This window comes from Anomaloglossus baeobatrachus, chromosome 5, assembly GCF_048569485.1.
Source record: "Anomaloglossus baeobatrachus isolate aAnoBae1 chromosome 5, aAnoBae1.hap1, whole genome shotgun sequence".
NCBI lineage: Eukaryota > Metazoa > Chordata > Amphibia > Anura > Aromobatidae > Anomaloglossus > Anomaloglossus baeobatrachus.
This window is the reverse complement of record NC_134357.1, coordinates 427,110,287-427,129,263: the sequence shown is the minus strand read 5'-3', so window position 1 is coordinate 427,129,263 and position 18,977 is coordinate 427,110,287. Positions and strand designations below refer to the sequence as shown.

General features: G+C 46.9%; 1 protein-coding gene across 1 annotated transcript in view; it reads right to left on the bottom strand.

The window, feature by feature from the left end:
- GDAP1L1 (ganglioside induced differentiation associated protein 1 like 1) overlaps positions 1–18,977 on the bottom strand; it is a 99,098-nt gene that overhangs the window by 32,283 nt on the left and 47,838 nt on the right. The window contains exons 2-5 of the mRNA XM_075350346.1: positions 14,200–14,392; positions 9,379–9,552; positions 6,448–6,542; positions 2,478–2,592 (exon numbers count right to left, since the gene is read on the bottom strand). Coding sequence (XP_075206461.1) covers positions 2,478–2,592; positions 6,448–6,542; positions 9,379–9,552; positions 14,200–14,392 — 577 coding nt within the window. The remainder of the gene's footprint in view (positions 1–2,477; positions 2,593–6,447; positions 6,543–9,378; positions 9,553–14,199; positions 14,393–18,977) is intronic.

The window sequence follows — 18,977 nt, the reverse complement described above, 5'->3', positions numbered from 1 at the left end:
CTCAAACTACGCATCCGTAGCAGCCATGGCATCAGAAATGGTGTGAAATTTGGTAACCTTGAGGTGTTTCTTCAGGTTTTGAAACAGATAATAGTTGGAGGAAGCTAGATCTGGTGAATAAGGTGGGAGGTCAACCAGCTGGAAGCCCAACTCTGCCAGTTTTGTCATGGTCACTTGTGCAGTGTGAGCGGAGGCATTGTCTTGCACAATTGCCTTTGGACAGGTTGCTGCGCCTTGTGGCCTTCAGAGCTGCCTTCAATTGATCCAAACATTCAATGTAATACCTTGCATCGATAGTGGAACCCTTTTGAAGGTAGTCCACTAGCAGCACGCCCTCCTTATCCCAGAACATAGACGCCATCACCTTAGTGGATTATTTTTGCACCCTGAACTTCTTGGACTAGGAGAACCACTGTGCCTCCACTCTTTTGACTGCTCCTTGTATTCATGGTCATACAAATAAATCCACGTCTCATCCATAATGATCACTCAATCCAGGAAGTTCCCATCAGTCCGGAAACGCTGACAAACGAATCTGGAAGTTTTCACTCGCATGCTTCTTTGATCTGTTGTCAAACATTTGGGGACCCACTTTGCAGATAGCTTCCTCATGTCCACATGTTCATGGATAATGACACAAACATGTTTACGGGAAATCCCCATGATGGCTGCTATTGCTCCATAACGTGGAGCTCCCCATCCTGAGAATACCAGCCTTCAGCCATATGGCTTTATCTGGCTGGTTTTAAAATTGGGGGGGTCCGCACGCCGTTTGTTTTAATTATTTAATTATTTATATCACTGCACAGTATAGACACGCCCACCGGCTGCTGTGATTGGGTGCAGTGTGACACCTGTCACTCAGCGTGGTGGCGTGTCTCACTGTAACCAATCATAGGCGCCGATGGGCGGGGAAAGCAGGGAATATGAGATTGTTTAATGGGCGGCCGGCTTTTTCAAAATAGTAAAAGCCGCCGGAGCAGTGTGAATGCCGTGCAGCGCCGGGGATCGGGGATCAGTGAGTATATGAGAGAGGGCTGCTCAATTCAGTTACTCAGGAGATTAGCGGTCACCGGTGAGTCCTTCACAGGTGACCGCTAATCGCGACGCGACACAGACAGAGCCGCAGCATGACCATGAAGTCGGGTGAGGTTCACCCGAGTTCATTCTGACAGTGCGGCTCTGTCTGTGTCTGCTGTGAACTAACATTCAGCTCTGCTACATGGCTGTCTGTGTCTGCTGTCAGCGGCCATGTAGCAGAGCTGAATGGCAGATGACATAGTAAAAATGCATCTCTACATTACACACGCTTGGCAAGTCAATAAATAAAAAAAAAAAAGTGCCCAATGCATACGTCACAGAACACATGATCTAAAGGATCGCACACAAAATTGATCAATTTAACATAGACTACTAACGCTCGTGTGACAGCAAATGAACGACCTACGTGCAATCTCATTCAATCGCATATGCGACCTGGGCGTGTCACATCGCATACGAGATCGCATACCTAATTGTAAGGTGTAAAGCTGGCTTTATGATTTCTCATTGGACAATCCCTATAAACTGAAATTAACGCACCATTGTCATCTGAGTATCTCCAATTTAATACATCTTGTGCCATGTCCCTGTTATTCCTTCTGGAATTGCATCAATAAATTGTCAAAGGGTCTTTTTTCCTGCACACTGGCACTGTGCAATTTGTGATAATAATGTTATGATCCCCATACATATTAGATACCTATCGGATGACCATTGAGACCAACATCAATCTATCCCAAGTCCCCAATACACATGATCTCTTGGCTCGGCTAATTGTTCCTATGCTCTATACTCTTCTCTGACAATTATAGCAGCGTCTTCGCTCAGGGGAGCACAAAAGGTTCAGAAGGTTTGGAAGTCCAACCAGGAGGATCCTTTTTTCCCCAAAAACATCTGTCAAAGGAGAGTCTGGAGGCCCCATATATTAGACAGTCGGCCCGATATTGCTGGTTTGGCCAGCATTAGTCTAATTTGTAAGTAGGCCTTTAGTCTGTTTATGTACTTCTCTCCCTACTGCCATGGGGAATTATAACACACAACTGACATTACATATATTTTGTAGAGTTATAACATAGGCACACCACAATGCAATGTTAAAAAATACTTAATCAGAATGGAAGTATTACTAAATCAGACATGTCAGAAGAGCTACTGAGCTTTCATATAACGAGATCCAGGGGATGGCCAGTGATGTAATGGAGGTAGCAGTCATGCCCTAGTGCCTACAGTAGCAGAAAGCCACTCTTCCACATACAAAGATAGTAGTTCTATATTTGGTGCAAGGTGAGGGCCTTGTGGCAGATTTTGAATAAGAGTCCAGGTGCCATAGGTGGTTCTGTTCTTAGCACAAGGCACCAAGAAGAGTTATGAATACATAAGTGGGTGAAGTCGACATGGATGGCATTACCTTTTGCAAAGAACATGTGAATAGTTACCTTCATACTCAATCTTCCTTTTTTCCAGCTCAGCCTCCAGCTGATCTAACACCATGGCTAGTTCAATTAGGATTTTCTTCAGGTTGTTTACATTGTCGTGTTCCAGGATTTTCGCCTTAGGAAAGGATCAAGAGTACCAATATTAGATTTACAAAGGATTGGGACTATGAGCACTGATGTTGCTATATTGGTGGATTGATTGAATGTAACATCTGAGTAGACATCTATGGACCTTTAATCCTGTGTCATTGGATGCTTGGTATATATTTATAATTTCTGACAATCCATTAATTGAAAAAGTAAAAATTATCCACTATTATCACTTTTTGTTTAATTTCTATTGGAATGGTATCAATTACTTTATCACAAGGATCATTATGAGGAGGTTATCTAAATTGTCACAGGAAGTATCAGGGCATGCAATGGCTGCCACTAGATCCAAGAACCTCATATATTGTAGCCTAAAACAAAGCCCCCAATCAGTTACTCAGTAACTACATACTCAATTTATTGTTCTCACAGGAGACCGCTCACTGCCTGAGATGTCTACAGGCATCTGAATCCCCACCACCCAATGAACTTATCACTGCTCGGCAGAGCAAGTATGTGTGGAAGTAAGTTGGGAGGAAAAGCCCATCAGTATTCAGCTGATAATTATCTAAAGTGTATGGTCACCTTTAGAGATGAGCGGATCCGTGGAAGTTCGGGTTCTGCTGGTCCAGCTGAGCTTTTTTAAAATTCGGTTTGGGACCCAGACTTGACCTGAGCTTCATTTGAAGTCACTGATGGGCAGTTTGGGTCTCCACCCCACATGCAACCAGCCATAAACAAATCACTTGTGGGGAAGCGTGGATGGGGTGTTTTCCATTTTTATTTATTTTTTAGTACACACCACATCTGATCCTGCTGTTGTTACCCCCAGTGTGTAATGCCTGCCTGGAACCACAGGCTCAGACTAACTATAATGGACAGGCTAGAGGAAAGCCGCTCACAAAGCAGGACCCCAAGAACCTGAAACACTTTAATCCTAAACAGGGATTTGGAATTACACAGGGCCCTGGAGATCACTACCAGTGGTAGGCTGCAGTCCGTGAGAGTAGTAGCTAGGTAGAGTCAAACTAGGAAATGAAAAAAAGGGACAGAATCAGGCAGGCAAGGACGTAATCAGAAAACAAAGCAGAGGTCAAATCCGGATCGGGCAGCGAGGTACAAATATGGCAGGCAGGAGAATAGTCAGAGAGCAGGCTGGGTTCAGAGCAGGAATCAATAATCAGAGCAGGGGGGAACCAGAGTTTAGCAAGAATACAATTTATATCTGGCAATGGCCAGCAGACAAAAGAGGGGATAAAAAGGGTGTGGTGTCTTCCCATTGGCTGAAGCTGAATTGTGGCAACCTCAGCTGGAAGACACATGCCACCTACACTCAGCCAGTGGTACTACAGGCACCAGGAAAATCCAGCCTAGTGGATGAGCGCAGCCTGCGCCCATCAGGGCCACCAGCACCGACTCCTCCCCCATCACCAGCACAGTCCACAGCGGGAATACGGCGGCGCCTGGTGACTGAAGCAGAAGTCGCAGGAACAGACTCTGGTGTGGACGTGACACAGCGCGAGCAGATAAAACACTGCAAGTAGCTCGCACTGGGCCGAGCACACCCGAGCACAGCGATGCTCACGCAAGTGGTTTGCATTCGTAAAGCTCCCGAATCCGAACTTTGATTTCTTGGAAAAGTCTGAGTTTGTACCGAACACTGAACACCAAACTTCAGGTTCGCTCATATCTAGTCACCTTATGAATCATTTAAGGGTCTCAATGCTGTGATATCTGAAGTTAGCTCTCAACCTAGGAATGGTTGTGGCCTCAGGGAAGGGCAGCCTACCTCAGAGTTGAATTTCTTAGAATAAAGGCTGCTTTACACACAACGATATCGCTAGCAATCTCGTTAGCGATGTGACATGCCCAGATCGATGTTACGATTTGCCAAGATCGCTCATAGGTCGTTTTGTAGCGGTCACACGTGCACATCTCACAAACGACGCTAGATCGTTCAGCGATATATTGTTTGACCAAGGCGGTCGTGTGGATGTTGTTCGTCGTTGGCAGGGTGTCAAACGTAGCAATATGTCTGCTGCGTTCCAAACAACGAACAATATTTTGAAACTGAATGACGTATCAACGATTTTCACCCTATTTGTGATCGTTCGGAGTCGCACGAAGGTGTCACACGCAACGACATCGTTAATGATGACGGAAGTGCGTCACGAAAACCGTGACCTCGACGACATATCGTCAGATAAATCGTAGCGTGTAAAGCAGCCTTAAGAAGAAAATTATGTTACTACTTCATGTTAACATATCCACCTTGGACATCTCACACCATTGTTATGCTGAAGTCTACAACGTAATAAAAGTTAAAAGAGTTGTCCACTACTGTAACATTGATGGCCTATCCTTAGGGGCACTTTGCACACTACGACATCGCAGCTGCGATGTTGGTGGGGTCAAATCGAAAGTGACGCACATCCGGCGCCGCTGGCGATATCGTAGTGTGTAAATCCTTTTTGATACGATTAACGAGCGCAAAAGCGTCGTAATCGTATCATCGGTGTAGCGTCGGTCATTTCCATCAATTGGGAAAGACCGATGTTACGCTGTTGTTCCTCGTTCCTGCGGCAGCACACATCGCTGTGTGTGAAGCCGCAGGAGCGAGGAACATCTCCTTACCTGCGTCCCGGCCGGCTATGTGGAAGGAAGGAGGTGGGCAGGATGTTTACGTCCCGCTCATCTCCGCCCCTCCGCTTCTATTGGCCGCCTGCTGTGTGACGTCGCTATGACGCCACACGACCCGCCCCCTTAGTAAGGAGGCGGTTCGCCGGCCAGAGCGACGTCGCAGGACAGGTGAGTGCATGTGAAGCTACCGTAGCGATAATGTTTGCTACAGCAGCTATCACAAGAGATCACAGCTGCGACGGGGGCGTGGACTATCGCGCTCGGCATCGCAGCATCAGCTTGCGATGTCGTAGTGTGCAATGTGCCCCTTAGGATAAGTCATTAATGTCTGATTGATTGGGGTCCGGCAACCAGCACTCTCAACGATGAGCAGTTCTAGACAAGAGCGGGAAATGCTTAGTTCCGGAGCTGCCTCGTCAACTGATAGCGGCTGGGTACTGCAAATATCCTCCCATTCAAATAAATAGGAGGCAGATGTGTTGTATACGCTGTCAGTTGATGGGGCAGCTCCGGTATTAAGCATTTCCATCTGCCTACTACCGCTACCGGCACCAAGAACAACTGATTGGCGGGAGTGGGGTGTCGGACCTCGGCTGATCAGACATGGATGACCTATCAGGTCATCAATGTAAATATAATGGACAACCTCTTTAACTTCTAGGATTTTTTTTTTTTAAGCATTTATGTATTAGTTTGTTAGACAAAGCCAGACATTATGTATGACCCTTTCAGTTACAGATAGGACATAGTATTTTAGGGGTAAACTTTTTCCTTGTGGAGAGTGCCGAGTTAGTGTACGGAGACTAACAGGCTATACAATGTACTCTGGGAAGTTATATATGGAAATAACCTCTTCAGAGAGGACAAGAACACTAGTGCCATCTCATGGAAGGAGCATCCTTCAAAGGGTTGATAATGACTTTTAGGATTACTACCTTTAATAGGAATAGGTGGCACTAGAGTTCCTGTTCCCTTCCTAGCTGTAGAGGCTATATGCATAGAAAAAGCATGTGAAGAAATACTACGCGGACATAAAGCATTATATAGTTCCACACTAAAATAATAATGTAAGTATGTGGAAGAACTGCCACAACAAGAGCCTCTTTTTGTAGTATTAGATGGGATCCCCAACTACAATGAACCTAATACAGCCTAATAGACTTTATAAAAAGGGGTTGATCACTTACAGTATGTTGCCGTTGATAAGAGTGATGCATGACAGAATGATTATATAACTTACCATGAGCTTTTTGTGTTTAGAGAGGTATGGCTCTGTTAGTTGAGGCTCTTCATTGTCAAGTTTCAAGAGTTCGGTGGTGGCATTGGCAAGGTGCCCTAAGGATTTAATGCAAAAGAATTGAATACTTCAATTTAAAAACCCTATATATTTAGATATATGTACATCTATCTACACTGCTCAAAAAAATAAAGGGGAACACTTAAACAACACAATGTAATTCCAAGTCAATTGCAGTTCTGTGAAATCAACCTGTCCAGTTACGAAGCAATGCTGAATCAATTTCTCCTGCTGTTGTGGAAATGGAACAACATGTAGAAATGATAGGCAATTAGTAAGACAACTCTTATAAAGGACTAGATCTGCAGGTGGTGACCACGAGCCACTTCTCTGTTCTGATCCTTTTTGGCTTTTGTTTTCGTCACTTTTAAATTTTGTCATTACTCTCACCCCTAGAGGTAGAATGAGGCGGTGTCTACAACCCACAGAAGTTGGTCCAGAATGGCACATCAATGCCAACTGTGGCAAGAAAGTTAGCAGTGTCGGTCAGCACAGTGTCCAGAGCATGGAGCAGATACCAGGAAACAGGCGAGTACACCAAGTGATGTGAAGGCGGCCATAGGAGGGCAACAACTCAGTATCAGCACATCCTCCTTTGTCCAAGGAAGAACAGGAGGAGCAGTGCCAGAACCCTTCAAAATAACCTCCAGCAGACCACTAATATCCATGTGTTTGCTCAAACTGTGAAAAACAGTCCATGAGGGTGGTATGAAGGCCCGAAGTCCACAAGTAGGTGTTGTGTTAACAGCTCAACACCATGCACAGTGATTGGCATTTGCCAGAGAACACCAAGATTGACAGATTCAACATTGGCATCATGTGCTCTTCATGGATGAAAGCAGGTTCACATTAAGCACATGTGACAGACATGGCAGAGTTTGGAGACTCTGTGCAGAACGTTTTGCTGCCTGCAATATCCTCCAATATGACTGGTTTGGCAGTGTGTCAGTAATGGTGTGGGGAGGCATTTCTTTGGAGGGCCACACAGCTACCTAATGGCTAACTGCTATTAGATACTGAGATGAGATCCTCAGACCCATTGTGAAACCATATGCAGATGCAGTGGGACCTGGCTTCCTTCTGATGCATGACAATGCTAGGCCACATGTGGCTCAAGTGTATTAGCAGTTCCTGCATGATGAAGCCATTGATGCTATGAACTGGCTTGCTTGTTCCCCAGTCCTGAATCCAATCGAGCACATCTGGGACATCATGTATCGTTCCAGCCACCAACGCCACATTGCACCACAGACTGTCCAGGAGATGACTGATGCTTTAATTCAGGTCTGGGAGTTGATCCCTCAGGAGAACTTCCACCACCTCATCAGGAGCATGCCCAGGCATTGTAGGGATGTCATACAGGCACGTGGAGGCCACACACACTACTGAGCCTCATTTCCTTGTCTTGATGCTTTTCAACTGAAGTGTGATCAGGCTGTAATTTGATTATCCACTTTGATTTTGAGTATCAATCGAAACTCAGACCTCCATGAGATATTAATTTTGATTTACACTGATCATTTTTATGTTTTATTGTTCTCAACGCATTCCACTAGGTAATGAATAAAGATTTGTAACTGTAATCTTTCATTTACTGAGATCTAGGATGTGGTATTTTACTGTTCTTTTTACTTTTTTGAGCAGTGTATACTGTATGTACCAAATCTCTAAAATGAACCTACATTTGCATTTTACTAACTGCTCAACTAAAGGCCCCGTCACACTAAGCAACATCGCTAGCAACATCGCTGCTAACGAACAACTTTTGTGACTTTGCTAGCGATGTTGCTGTGTGTGACATCCAGCAACAACCTGGCCCCTGCTGTGAGGTCGTTGGTTGTTGCTGAATGTCCTGGGCCATTTTTTAGTTGTTGCTGTCCCGCTGTGAAGCACAGATCGCTGTGTGTGACAGCGAGACAGCAACAACTAAATGTGCAGGCAGCAGGAGCCGGCTTCTGCGGAGGCTGGTAACCAATGTAAACATCGGGTAACCAAGAAGCCCTGTCCTTGGTTACCCGATATTTACCTTTGTTACCAGCCTCCGCCGCTCTCACTGTCAGTGCCGGCTCCTGCTCTGTGCACATGTAGCTGCAGCACACATCGGGTAATTAACCCGATGTGTGCTGTAACTAGGAGAGCAGGGAGCCAGCGCTCAGTGTGCGCTGCTCCCTGTTCTCTGCACGTGTAGCTCCGTGCACTGGTAACCAAGGTAAATATCGGGTTGGTTACCCGATATTTACCTTAGTTACCAAGCGCAGCATCTTCCACGCGGCGCTGGGGGCTGGTCACTGGTTGCTGGTGACAGCTCACCAGCAACTCGTGTAGCGACGCTCCAGCGATCCCTGCCAGGTCAGGTTGCTGGTGGGATTGCTGGAGTGTCGCAGTGTGACATCTCACCAGCAACCTCCTAGCAACTTACCAGCGATCCCTATCGTTGTTGGGATCGCTGGTAAGTTGCTTAGTGCGACTGGACCTTAACGTTTATTGGACAATTGAGTTGTCTTCACAAGGTTATCTGGGAAAATATTAAAATTGATAAACTCTTGTCCATTACTGTCTTTGTTCTCTCTAAGTGAAAGTCAAGATGGATGTTACTCTAGGCTTAATTAAACAGTAGCCTACATAGCCATGCCCTACCTGGTTACATGGATGGTTAGTTGTTTATATACTGACCGGTATTCCTATGTTCCTAGAGGACAGGGTCAGGCAAATCATCTGAAGGGTCACCTATTAGCCACTTAGGTGGAACTTTTGGACCTCATTGAAAGCCTGTCCACTACTTGTTATCATACAACAGGTCTTCTTCTATTGATTCCTTTCTTGGGTGACTTCTAAATATCTTCCTAAAGGCAGCCAGCTAACATGGCCACTTACGGCGAATCTCAGCGGTGGCATACTTTGGGATCATAGAATCTACGGTGAGCTCTGGGTGAAGAATACATCCGTGAGTGTAGGCATCCATTGGCAGGCTTTCTAGGGTTTCTCTGTATTGAAGAACCCTAGAGTGGAGGAGGCTTCCAGCTTCGGGTATTAACTGTGGAATAAGTTCTGCAATTCAAAAACAACATGAAATATATCATAAGTCACGAACCATCAGTCTCCAGTCCAGCAGGTGCTCCTAAAGGAACTCTTTAGCCAGAACATACCCTTTTAAATTGAAGGTAGTAGAAGGAGCTTAGAGGAAAGTACCCACACAGCAGCCCACTTACCGATAGGACTAAGCAGCAGGCAGTGTATATGCTTGGACCAATATTTGTCAGTTTAGAGATCCCAGTATTAATTAGGAAAGTGGGTAATATTCCATCAATAGAGTACCACTGGTGGCTTGGAACATTGCCAAAGTTATAAAACAGCTTAACTACGAACATTGAAAGACCCTTACTGCCTTACTGGCAAATTTGTTGTGTTAATTGGCTTTTTTTTTTTTTTTAAAAAAAGGACAGTATAAGATTAGAACATCTTGTAGAAATTGTGACAGTCATAGGAATGGAGTGGACCTGCAATACAAGATACAGCCAGTGGACAATAGGGGTGCTGTTTCTAGATGACTTGGAAACAGGCATGCTCTCTAATCCCTTATAACTAGTAATGAGTGAGGACTACCATGCTCGGGTTCCCCATTGACTTCCAATATACTCGGGTGCTCAGTCACACCCATCCGACTGCTTGTTATTAGTGATGGGCGAACCCCCCGATGTTTGGGATCAGGAGCCTCGCTCGAACATTTTTTAAAGTTCGTGTTGGGGGTCGGAGATAATGCAAACTTGCGTCTGAACCCCGAACTTGAACTTTATAAGTATGTGATGGGGTGAGTGGGGACTGTAAAATAAGGAATATAGTTAATAATAAACATTGTCATTATATTTACAGGTCCCGCGATGTGTCCTGCAGACTCTTTCTCCCGGATATTTCTGCTTCTGGGTCTGATCATTGCTGTGCCCCCGGGTAAACGCCACTGACTACAGGACCTTCCATGACGTCATAGCCATGTGACCAGTCTGGTGTGAATACCGTATTACCTCGTGGGTTACAGACTGGTCACATGGCTATGACGTCATGGAAGGTCCTGTAGTCAGTGGTGGTTACCCAGGGGCACAGCTAATCGGCCTAAGCTATGCACTCGGGTGAAGTCTCTGACAGCTCTCAGCTGAGTCTGTGTGAGCAGACCTGTGTTTGTCTTCTTACACAGATGTATCAGAGCTGAAGATGCTCGCCCACCTTTGACTCCATTGAAGGGGTTTTTTTTGGATAATAAAGATGGAGTTCTAAATGTCTTCTGTTTTATTTCTAATAAAATATGTTTTTCTCTTTATTGTTGTTTTATTTTACTGTTAAAATAACAGAGAATCACAGACGCTGTCACAGAGTGGGGGTCTGTGGTGCTGGAGTAATCTGAAACCAGCCCATACATTCTAGCATCTAGAATATATGGGCAGAGTCAAGGTTACTCCAAAAGCCAATCACAGACGCCCATTCTGCGTGACAGCGTCTGTGATTGGCTGTTGGGTCCCTCACATATAGTAGTGTAAAAATAAATAATTAAAAAAAAATTATGTAGCGCTCCGCACTATTTTTGATTCTCAGTGCAGATAAAGCAGACAGCTACGGGCTGCCACCCCCATCTGCCTGGCTTTACCTTGGCTGTCAACCAAAATACAGGGAAGCCCATTCATTTTTTTTTTAATCGCCATATTTTGATCACCAGTCAGGTAAAACCAGGCAGCTGGGGGCTTGGATTCTCAGCGTTGTAAGGCCCAAGTGTTCTGGGCCCCCCACTCTAAAAACAGCAGCCTGCAGCCGCCCCTGGAATAGGCGCATTGTTTCTTAGCACCCATTTCCAGGCACTTTACCAGGCTCGTCCAGCGGCCTTGATGGCGGTGGCATGCTGGGTAATAATGGGGTTAATACAGCTTTGTATTCTCAGCTGGTACTAAGCCCAAAATTCATGGTGTCACGCCAAATTAGACATGGCCACCATGAATTTCTAGTGAACAGTAAAAAATTTTTTATTAGAAATAAAACAAAAATAATTTAGAGACTCCAGCTTTATTATAAAAAAATCCTTAGACCGACTTAGTCGACAAGTAGAGCAATGTCATCGCTGCTTCATCGCTCTGTACAGAAAAGCATCTATACAGCGTGAGAAGCAGAGAGAGCAATGTCAGCTCTGCTTCATCACTCTGTACAGACATATACAGAGCAAGAAGCAGTTAGAGCAATGTCAGCTCTGCTTCATAGCTCTGTATAGACATATACAGAGCAAGAAGCAGTTAGAGCAATGTCAGCTCTGCTTCATAGCTCTGTATAGACATATACAGAGCGAGAAGCAGGTAGAGCAATGTCAGCTCTGATTCATCACTCTGTACAGACAAGTGTCTCTACAGAGCGAGAAGCAGGCTGACAGTGAGAGTATGATTCCATTTGCGTATGACTTGTGGGAGTCTCGCATTGCATCACCCCGCACGGCCTGACACTCTCCTGACAGCAGCGCCTCAGTTGCATGGAAATACATGCAGCCAACCCACTCCTGTCAGGAGATTGTGTGCCATGCGGGGTGATACCGCTGTGAAACTCGCACAGTGACAGTCAAAGTTCAATCGAGTCCATGAGTCATGGACTCGGGTGAACCCTGATGTCGCCGCGAACACGGCCGAAAACAGCCAAAGACTGCCGAGTGACAGCAGTGCAGTGAATACTCCCGGAAGTTAATGATCGGACCCGGAAGAAGAGGCGGCTGGAAGACAGAGTCTGCAGGAAACATCGCGGGACCTGTAAGTATAATCATAATGTTTTTTAATAATGTGCTTTTTTACAGCTCCTGGACCTAACTGGACTCAAACTGTAACACAAGCTTCCCAGTGCACAAACACTATGTGTTCGGTATGGACCCCGAACTTTACAGTTCGGGTTCACCCATTACTCCTTGTTATGAGTATCGGGCACCCGAGCATGGCAGTGCTCGCTCATCACTACTTATAACCCCTTTAAAAAAATACATCATTGGCACAGTGGCACACTCTACCAAGCAACACATTAACCTATAAAGCCATATTCCATCAGGTGTCATATGCAATCTTTTACAATATCTTATAACCTTCAGCTCGCACCCTGCATGTTCATTTACAAGTCACAAGGCTCAGTGAAGCTGACAAGCAGCAATAATTTAGGCCTTTACCAGTGTTAACAGCTGGCTGCTCCCAGATGGCATTTTGAGAAGGAAATTAAACGGTGAACAGAGAGTTGGGCAATGCAAAAAATGCACATAAAAGAATGGCTGCGTCTACTTAATCCTGCTCACTGAACTAAGTGAAGGCGTTTACCATAAATTACAGCCAGTGATTGAGAATAGGAAAGGTGTCGAGAATTTATTGACGCAAAAATGTCAGTTTCAGATACAAATATTAGCTATTACATAGATATATCCATATGGAAGGATAGTTATAATATGCAGCCATCAATCATGCATCCTGTCTAAAGCAAGCAATACAAGCATAACCATCGCAGATCAGTGATTCTAACCCTTGTTACCATAGTGGAACCATTGTTTTTTTTTTGTTTGACAGAACCACTGTTCACATCTTTACATTATAAAAATACAAAAAAACTGGATGAATCCATAACCTATTATCATAAAAACCATGACTTTATTGGTCAGTTAAACAAAGCAAACATATCAAATACACAAAAGGTAATATAACCACCACTCACAAAAATAAAATAGAGGAGATATAATGTCTTTGCATAGGTTGGGTAATAGGAAGATATTTGTACAGACAAACTTTACTAAAATAATGTCTTAATGTCAGTAAAACACATCTCAAAATAGTAAGGGACCTCTAATGCGAATCTCCCATACAATGTATAATGAAAAAGTATCAGACTTTATGAGAAAGAAAACAATAATATTATGGCAAATATTGCTTTTATGCAGTAAACTACCCTTGTCCAACACACATTTCGCATTCACTGCTTCACACCCACAGGTGAAGCGGTAAATGCGAAACACACGTCGGGCAGGGGATGCTAAATTACCTGAATAATAAGTAGCTTCATGATAATTTATTGTTTTGTCTCTCATGATGGATATAAAACTTTCCGTACACAATAACAGCCAGAATACACCTTTGCATGTCCAAAAAAATCTGGTGATCATGGTAAACGTAGGACTGAAATGTTGGCCATTATATGTATATACGGAAACCAAGGCTACAGCTTGAATAACATCTTCATTATAAGTAGTCTTGAGTGCCATGAGTATATATTACCTTGTCTCTCGGCTTCTGTTTTATTTGTATCAAATATTGTACTGGGGATTCTCGTTAGATGTTCATTACTATCGTATTTTACCAACACCAAAACACCTACCTTAATACAATTTGTCTATACAAATCCCTCTCTAGTCAGGTAGCCTATATCCCCTCTTTTTTATATTGTGTTTTGTTTGTATTTTTCCTGACATTACTTTTTGTTTATCTGATATATCCATTCTGTGTATTTTTCATCATGTTAACATGTTAATTTTTTTTACACTGACTAATAAAATCATGATTTTCCCATTGCACTCCTAATTTTTGGTATGTTTGCTGTTTTTTGGTGCTAGCTAAGGACTTTATGCATTGCATAATATAGTTTATGGTGTGGGCATGGTTAGTTCAGTGCAAATAAACATTTCTGATAAACAAGACAATACTTTACCACCCACGAAATTGTTCTCAACGTAGTCTATGATCTGGTTATAGTCACTTATGATGTTATCTCCATGGATTACTACTGGCACTTCTTCCCCAAGATTGAGTCTCATGAACCATGGCTCTTTCTGTTCTGTAAGGGGTAGGCTGACGTCTCGCTCGTCACATGGCAAACCTTTCTCCGAAATCACCAAACGTATCTGTGACAGGAGAAGAAACTCTTATTACATATAGAAAACATTTCCAATATAGCAGTAATTAAATGATGTAATGTGGATAAGGATCAGGGCGGTGTGAGGTTGCGCTCACTGAATGTGCTGGGAAATACTCACATGGCTGCTAGATTAAGATACACAGGAACGGTGTTCTATTTAAACAGTTCAGCTGGTTTATTCACACACACACAAATCAGCACTGCAGCAACACAACAAAGGCCTTCCTACGACTTCAAAGTAACACACACAGGGTATATGACAGTCTGAACCACCTGCAGGTATGCCTGCAGGGCTTCAGATACAATCCCTCGCAGCAGTATCCCGTGGAGGTATAGCACTGTCTACTCACTGACCTTGGTCAGTATACAACCTCCTTTTGTGAGGTTACCTTTCTGGAGCTTGAGCAAGGCTCCAACAGACACTTAGCAAGACTGCCTCACTGGGATCACCAACCAGAAATGTGACTTGCTCCAGACATTGACTCCTATCCATCCAGATCCTCCTAAAGACTCCAGCTTCCTAAGTACAGAGCAACCACAGCCTCCATACACCTGGCTTCCTAGCCAGTGTCTTCAGGGAAGTCTGCAAACGGCTCTAAACCCACATGGTCTACATGCAGTGTCTTCAGGAAGTAAACTACTTCCAAGCATGCAGAGACCATGTGACCAAATAACCATTTTATATATCACACCAGACACACCCATGGGTGGAGGTATGTGAATAGCCAGAGCCACCCAGCACTCTGACAATTCATACACTTGGCCCATGATACATTTAACAAGACTTGTGGAACTACAGACACCATAGTAAACCTTTCAGGTTTTATATTGAAGAAGATCTCCTTCACTGCGATACATAGCGACCATTTACAATATAGGTGGTCACTACCTCACAGTGGTTATATCATTGGTGCAACCTGTGCAGTCTCACAAGGGCCTAAGGGGTAAGGGGGCCCACTTCCATCTCTAAAGTAGGTTTGATTGTACATTATGATGAGCTATTGGACTGCAAAAGGCTCAATTACTGTTTTTGCACAGGTGCCTCTTTCGTCTGTATCTGATAGTGTTGAGGCTTGTACCATACACCTCTATGGCCTCTATTCCAGGTAGTGATCTGTCTTGCTGTCACAGGAACATGATGTAACATTTGCCTACAATGGATATGAGGCGCCCTGGACTAGCCAGATCGTCACAGGTAACACACACACACCCCCATCCCCACTAGACAGTTACATTAGCCAAACACAAAACCCTTGTTGCCTCCCTCCAGGGTTTGATGTCCACACCAGGTGGGGTGGAGCCAAGCGGTTGGCCCCACCCACTGAGGAGTTCACAGGCCTGGAGGCGGGAAAGCAGACAGATTAGTTCAGGAGGTTGAAATGAGAGGAGTAAAGTGGAGAGTGTCTGGGATTGTGGCCCAGGCACTGACAACAAGGTTGGCAGATGGTGGTGGCCGTCTGCAGGAGTGGTGGATCAACGTGGAACCGTAGGACCGGGGTCGGGCGGTGGCCCGCCGGTACCGACCGGGGAGCGAAGTGAAGCCAGCACACACAGGCAGGGCCATCGGACCCCGACTAGGCTTAAAGTCGCTGTCAACAGTCAAATCCGAGTGTGACAGGAACCCCAGGGTTTTCCTAACAACCAAAGACCCGTTAGAAGGCAACCGTCCACACCGTGAGGGTATACAGCTACCGCCAAAGGCTAGAGACCCAAGGGCCAGCGCCTGCGGGCAAAACGGGCTACTCCGGCATCCATACACCGAGAAGCGGACTACCGTTGGGGACCCATCGTAGTCAAGACAGTACACAAAGGTGCAGGGAAAGACAGCCGCCATCACCTGTCCGGGGAGAGACACTGCAGCCGGCTGCGGGACCCGTCCATCCAGCCGTTTGGTTTACCGGAAACTTTGTGCATCTCTTGCTGAGTGAGTACACCCGTGCCATCCGCACCGCGCCGCGCTGTCCCTGCAACCCTGCACCTCACCTACCCTACCTCCCCGTCAAACCACCGGTCCCCGGGACCACCAACCCCTACCCACGGAGGGGGAAAACAACATCCCAGCTGCTCCCTACCATCGCTCCCGGGATCCACGTCACCAGCAGCGGTGGTGCCCATCTTCACCACAACCCGTGGGTGGCGTCACGGACTAAATCGCCAAACAAACCACCCCCTTTCACTCACGGGTGAGGAGCGCCGCTCGAGTCCCCGGATCCGGCCCACCGATCGAGCCACAGACCCGAGCGTTAGCGAGCGTAGCGCCCCGCCGCCCGCGACAACTTGCCATCACGAACAGGATTGAACCGATCTACTTACCAGTAGAAGTGCGCCTTGTGGTCCCCGCCGGCGGCGTCCGGCCGAAAAATTTGAAGCGCCGCCATCTTTGGCACGAAAATCTCCCGCTCGAGCGTCTTCCCCGAGCAGGGAAGGCGCGAACGCGAAGCCCCGCCCCAACAAGCGGGAATGCTGAAGAGAACCAAGGGGGGGCGGGTGAAAGCCTGCCTAATGTAGCCGAGGCCATAAAAGCGGGGACGCCAGGACTCTGCAAAGATACCCGGTTCCTGGAAGCAGCTTGCAACATGTCCGCACCACCTGAGAGGCCTGAGTCTCTGGAGCCTGCCCCCGGGACGGCGGCATGGCTGAAAACGCAAGTGATGCTGCTGTGCTGTCGTAACTGGGCCCAGGTACGGGACCTGCTGGATCGCTGGACCGCTGAGATGGAGGAGCTGGCTGCGGTCGTGCGGGCGCATGAAATAGAGGCCATGCTAGAGGAGCTGTTGAGTCACCCATGCCCTTGTGTCCCTGAAGGACCGGCCGTTGCGGCTGAAGGACTCGGTCTAGCCCTGGCCCCAGCAGGGCCCGCTCCATCGCCTGTGCTGGCCGCCCGTACAGCCCCGCTCAGGCCGCCGTCCCCGATGGAGGTGGCGGAGTCCGTGTTGACCCGCCAGGGCCCGGAGGCCCGAGAGGATGCCAGCCCACCAATAGCCGGAGCGGTTGACTTGGAAGAACCGATGGCGGGCCTCTGTACACCGGCTGATGACGGGTCACTTGTCACTGGAGAACCACAAGTCTGGGCTCAGCTAGAAACCGTTGCTGTCCTGCCGGGTCCCACCTTTAGCCCCCTGGAGTCAGATAATAGCGGCTCGGGGGCGACACAGAACCGGTCTCGGAGTCCGAGGAAGTGGGTGAGAGTCTTCCCAATGACAGTGCACCAGTAGCTTTCTATGTCCCGCGCGGCGGTGGAAACTGATACCGGGCGGCCCTCTCTCACCAGGCCTGCCACCGGATGTTTGCAATATTGACAGCGGAGGGCGAGGCCATCTCAGAGGAAGAGGTGGAATAGGCAGCAGTCCACCGTTGCAACCTGTTGTCCCCGTTGGGACCCCCAGCACCGTTTGTTATGTGAGTAAATGACAATGAATCAAACCGAAATATCATCTGATTACCATCCGAGAAGAGAACTGTCCCCATTGGGACTGGAGTTGTCCCTGTTGTTCAGTTAACACACCCCATACCCACATGAGAAACTCCTCATGGACATGGCCGAGAACTTGCAGGCCACCCACGAACTTGTGGGCTTGTAAATAGTGTTGTAGGATGGAAACCGTTGCCGCCTCCGGAAAGGCAGATTGGAGGAAGGGCCCGCAGCAGAGCAGGCTGGGGCCCGGCCACCACCAGGACCAGTGGCCATCTTCCGGGGGTCAGGGGTCCCCCTTGGACGTGGGGTCCCCTGAAGTGACAATCGGGTGCGAGTAACCGTACCCGTTCCCACTAGGGCAACCTGAATCTGGACTGGGGTCAAGGGGTGCTGCCCACTTCTTAAGGGCCGCATCAGGGCTAGGTTGCTTGGGTGGGAGAGCGGAAGACATCCGTCCGTCCGTCTGTGATTAAAAATGTTTTATATGTGTAACGTTAAAGTGACCTGAAAAAAATGCTTATGTTTTATATGTTTACTGTTACATGTTATTTATATTTTACAGTTGAAAAATAAAATCGGTGATGGACGGGCAGCCCGCGGAAGGTCTGCATTTCACCAAGGGGGAATGTGGCGCCCTGGACTAGCCAGGTCGTCACAGGTAACACACACACACCCCCACCCCCACTAGACAGTTACATTAGCCAAACACAAAACCCTTGTTGCCTCCCTCCAGGGTCTGATGTCCACACCAGGTGGAGTGGAGCCAAGCGGTTGGCCCCACCCACTGAGGAGTTCACAGGCCTGGAGGCGGGAAAGCAGACAGATTAGTTCAGGAGGTTGAAGTGAGAGGAGTAAAGTGGAGAGTGTCTGGGTTTGTAGCCCAGGCACTGACAACAAGGTTGGCAGACGGTGGTGGCCGTCTGCAGGAGTGGTGGATCAACGCGGAACCGTAGGACTGGGGTCAGGCGGTGGCCCGCCGGTACCAACCGGGGAGCGAAGTGAAGCCAGCACACACAGGCAGGGCCATCGGACCCCGACTAGGCTTGGAGTCGCCAACAACAGTCAAATCCGAGTGTGACAGGAACTCCAGGGGTTTCCTAACAACCAAAGACCCGTTAGAAGGCAACCGTCCACACCGTGAGGGTATACAGCTACC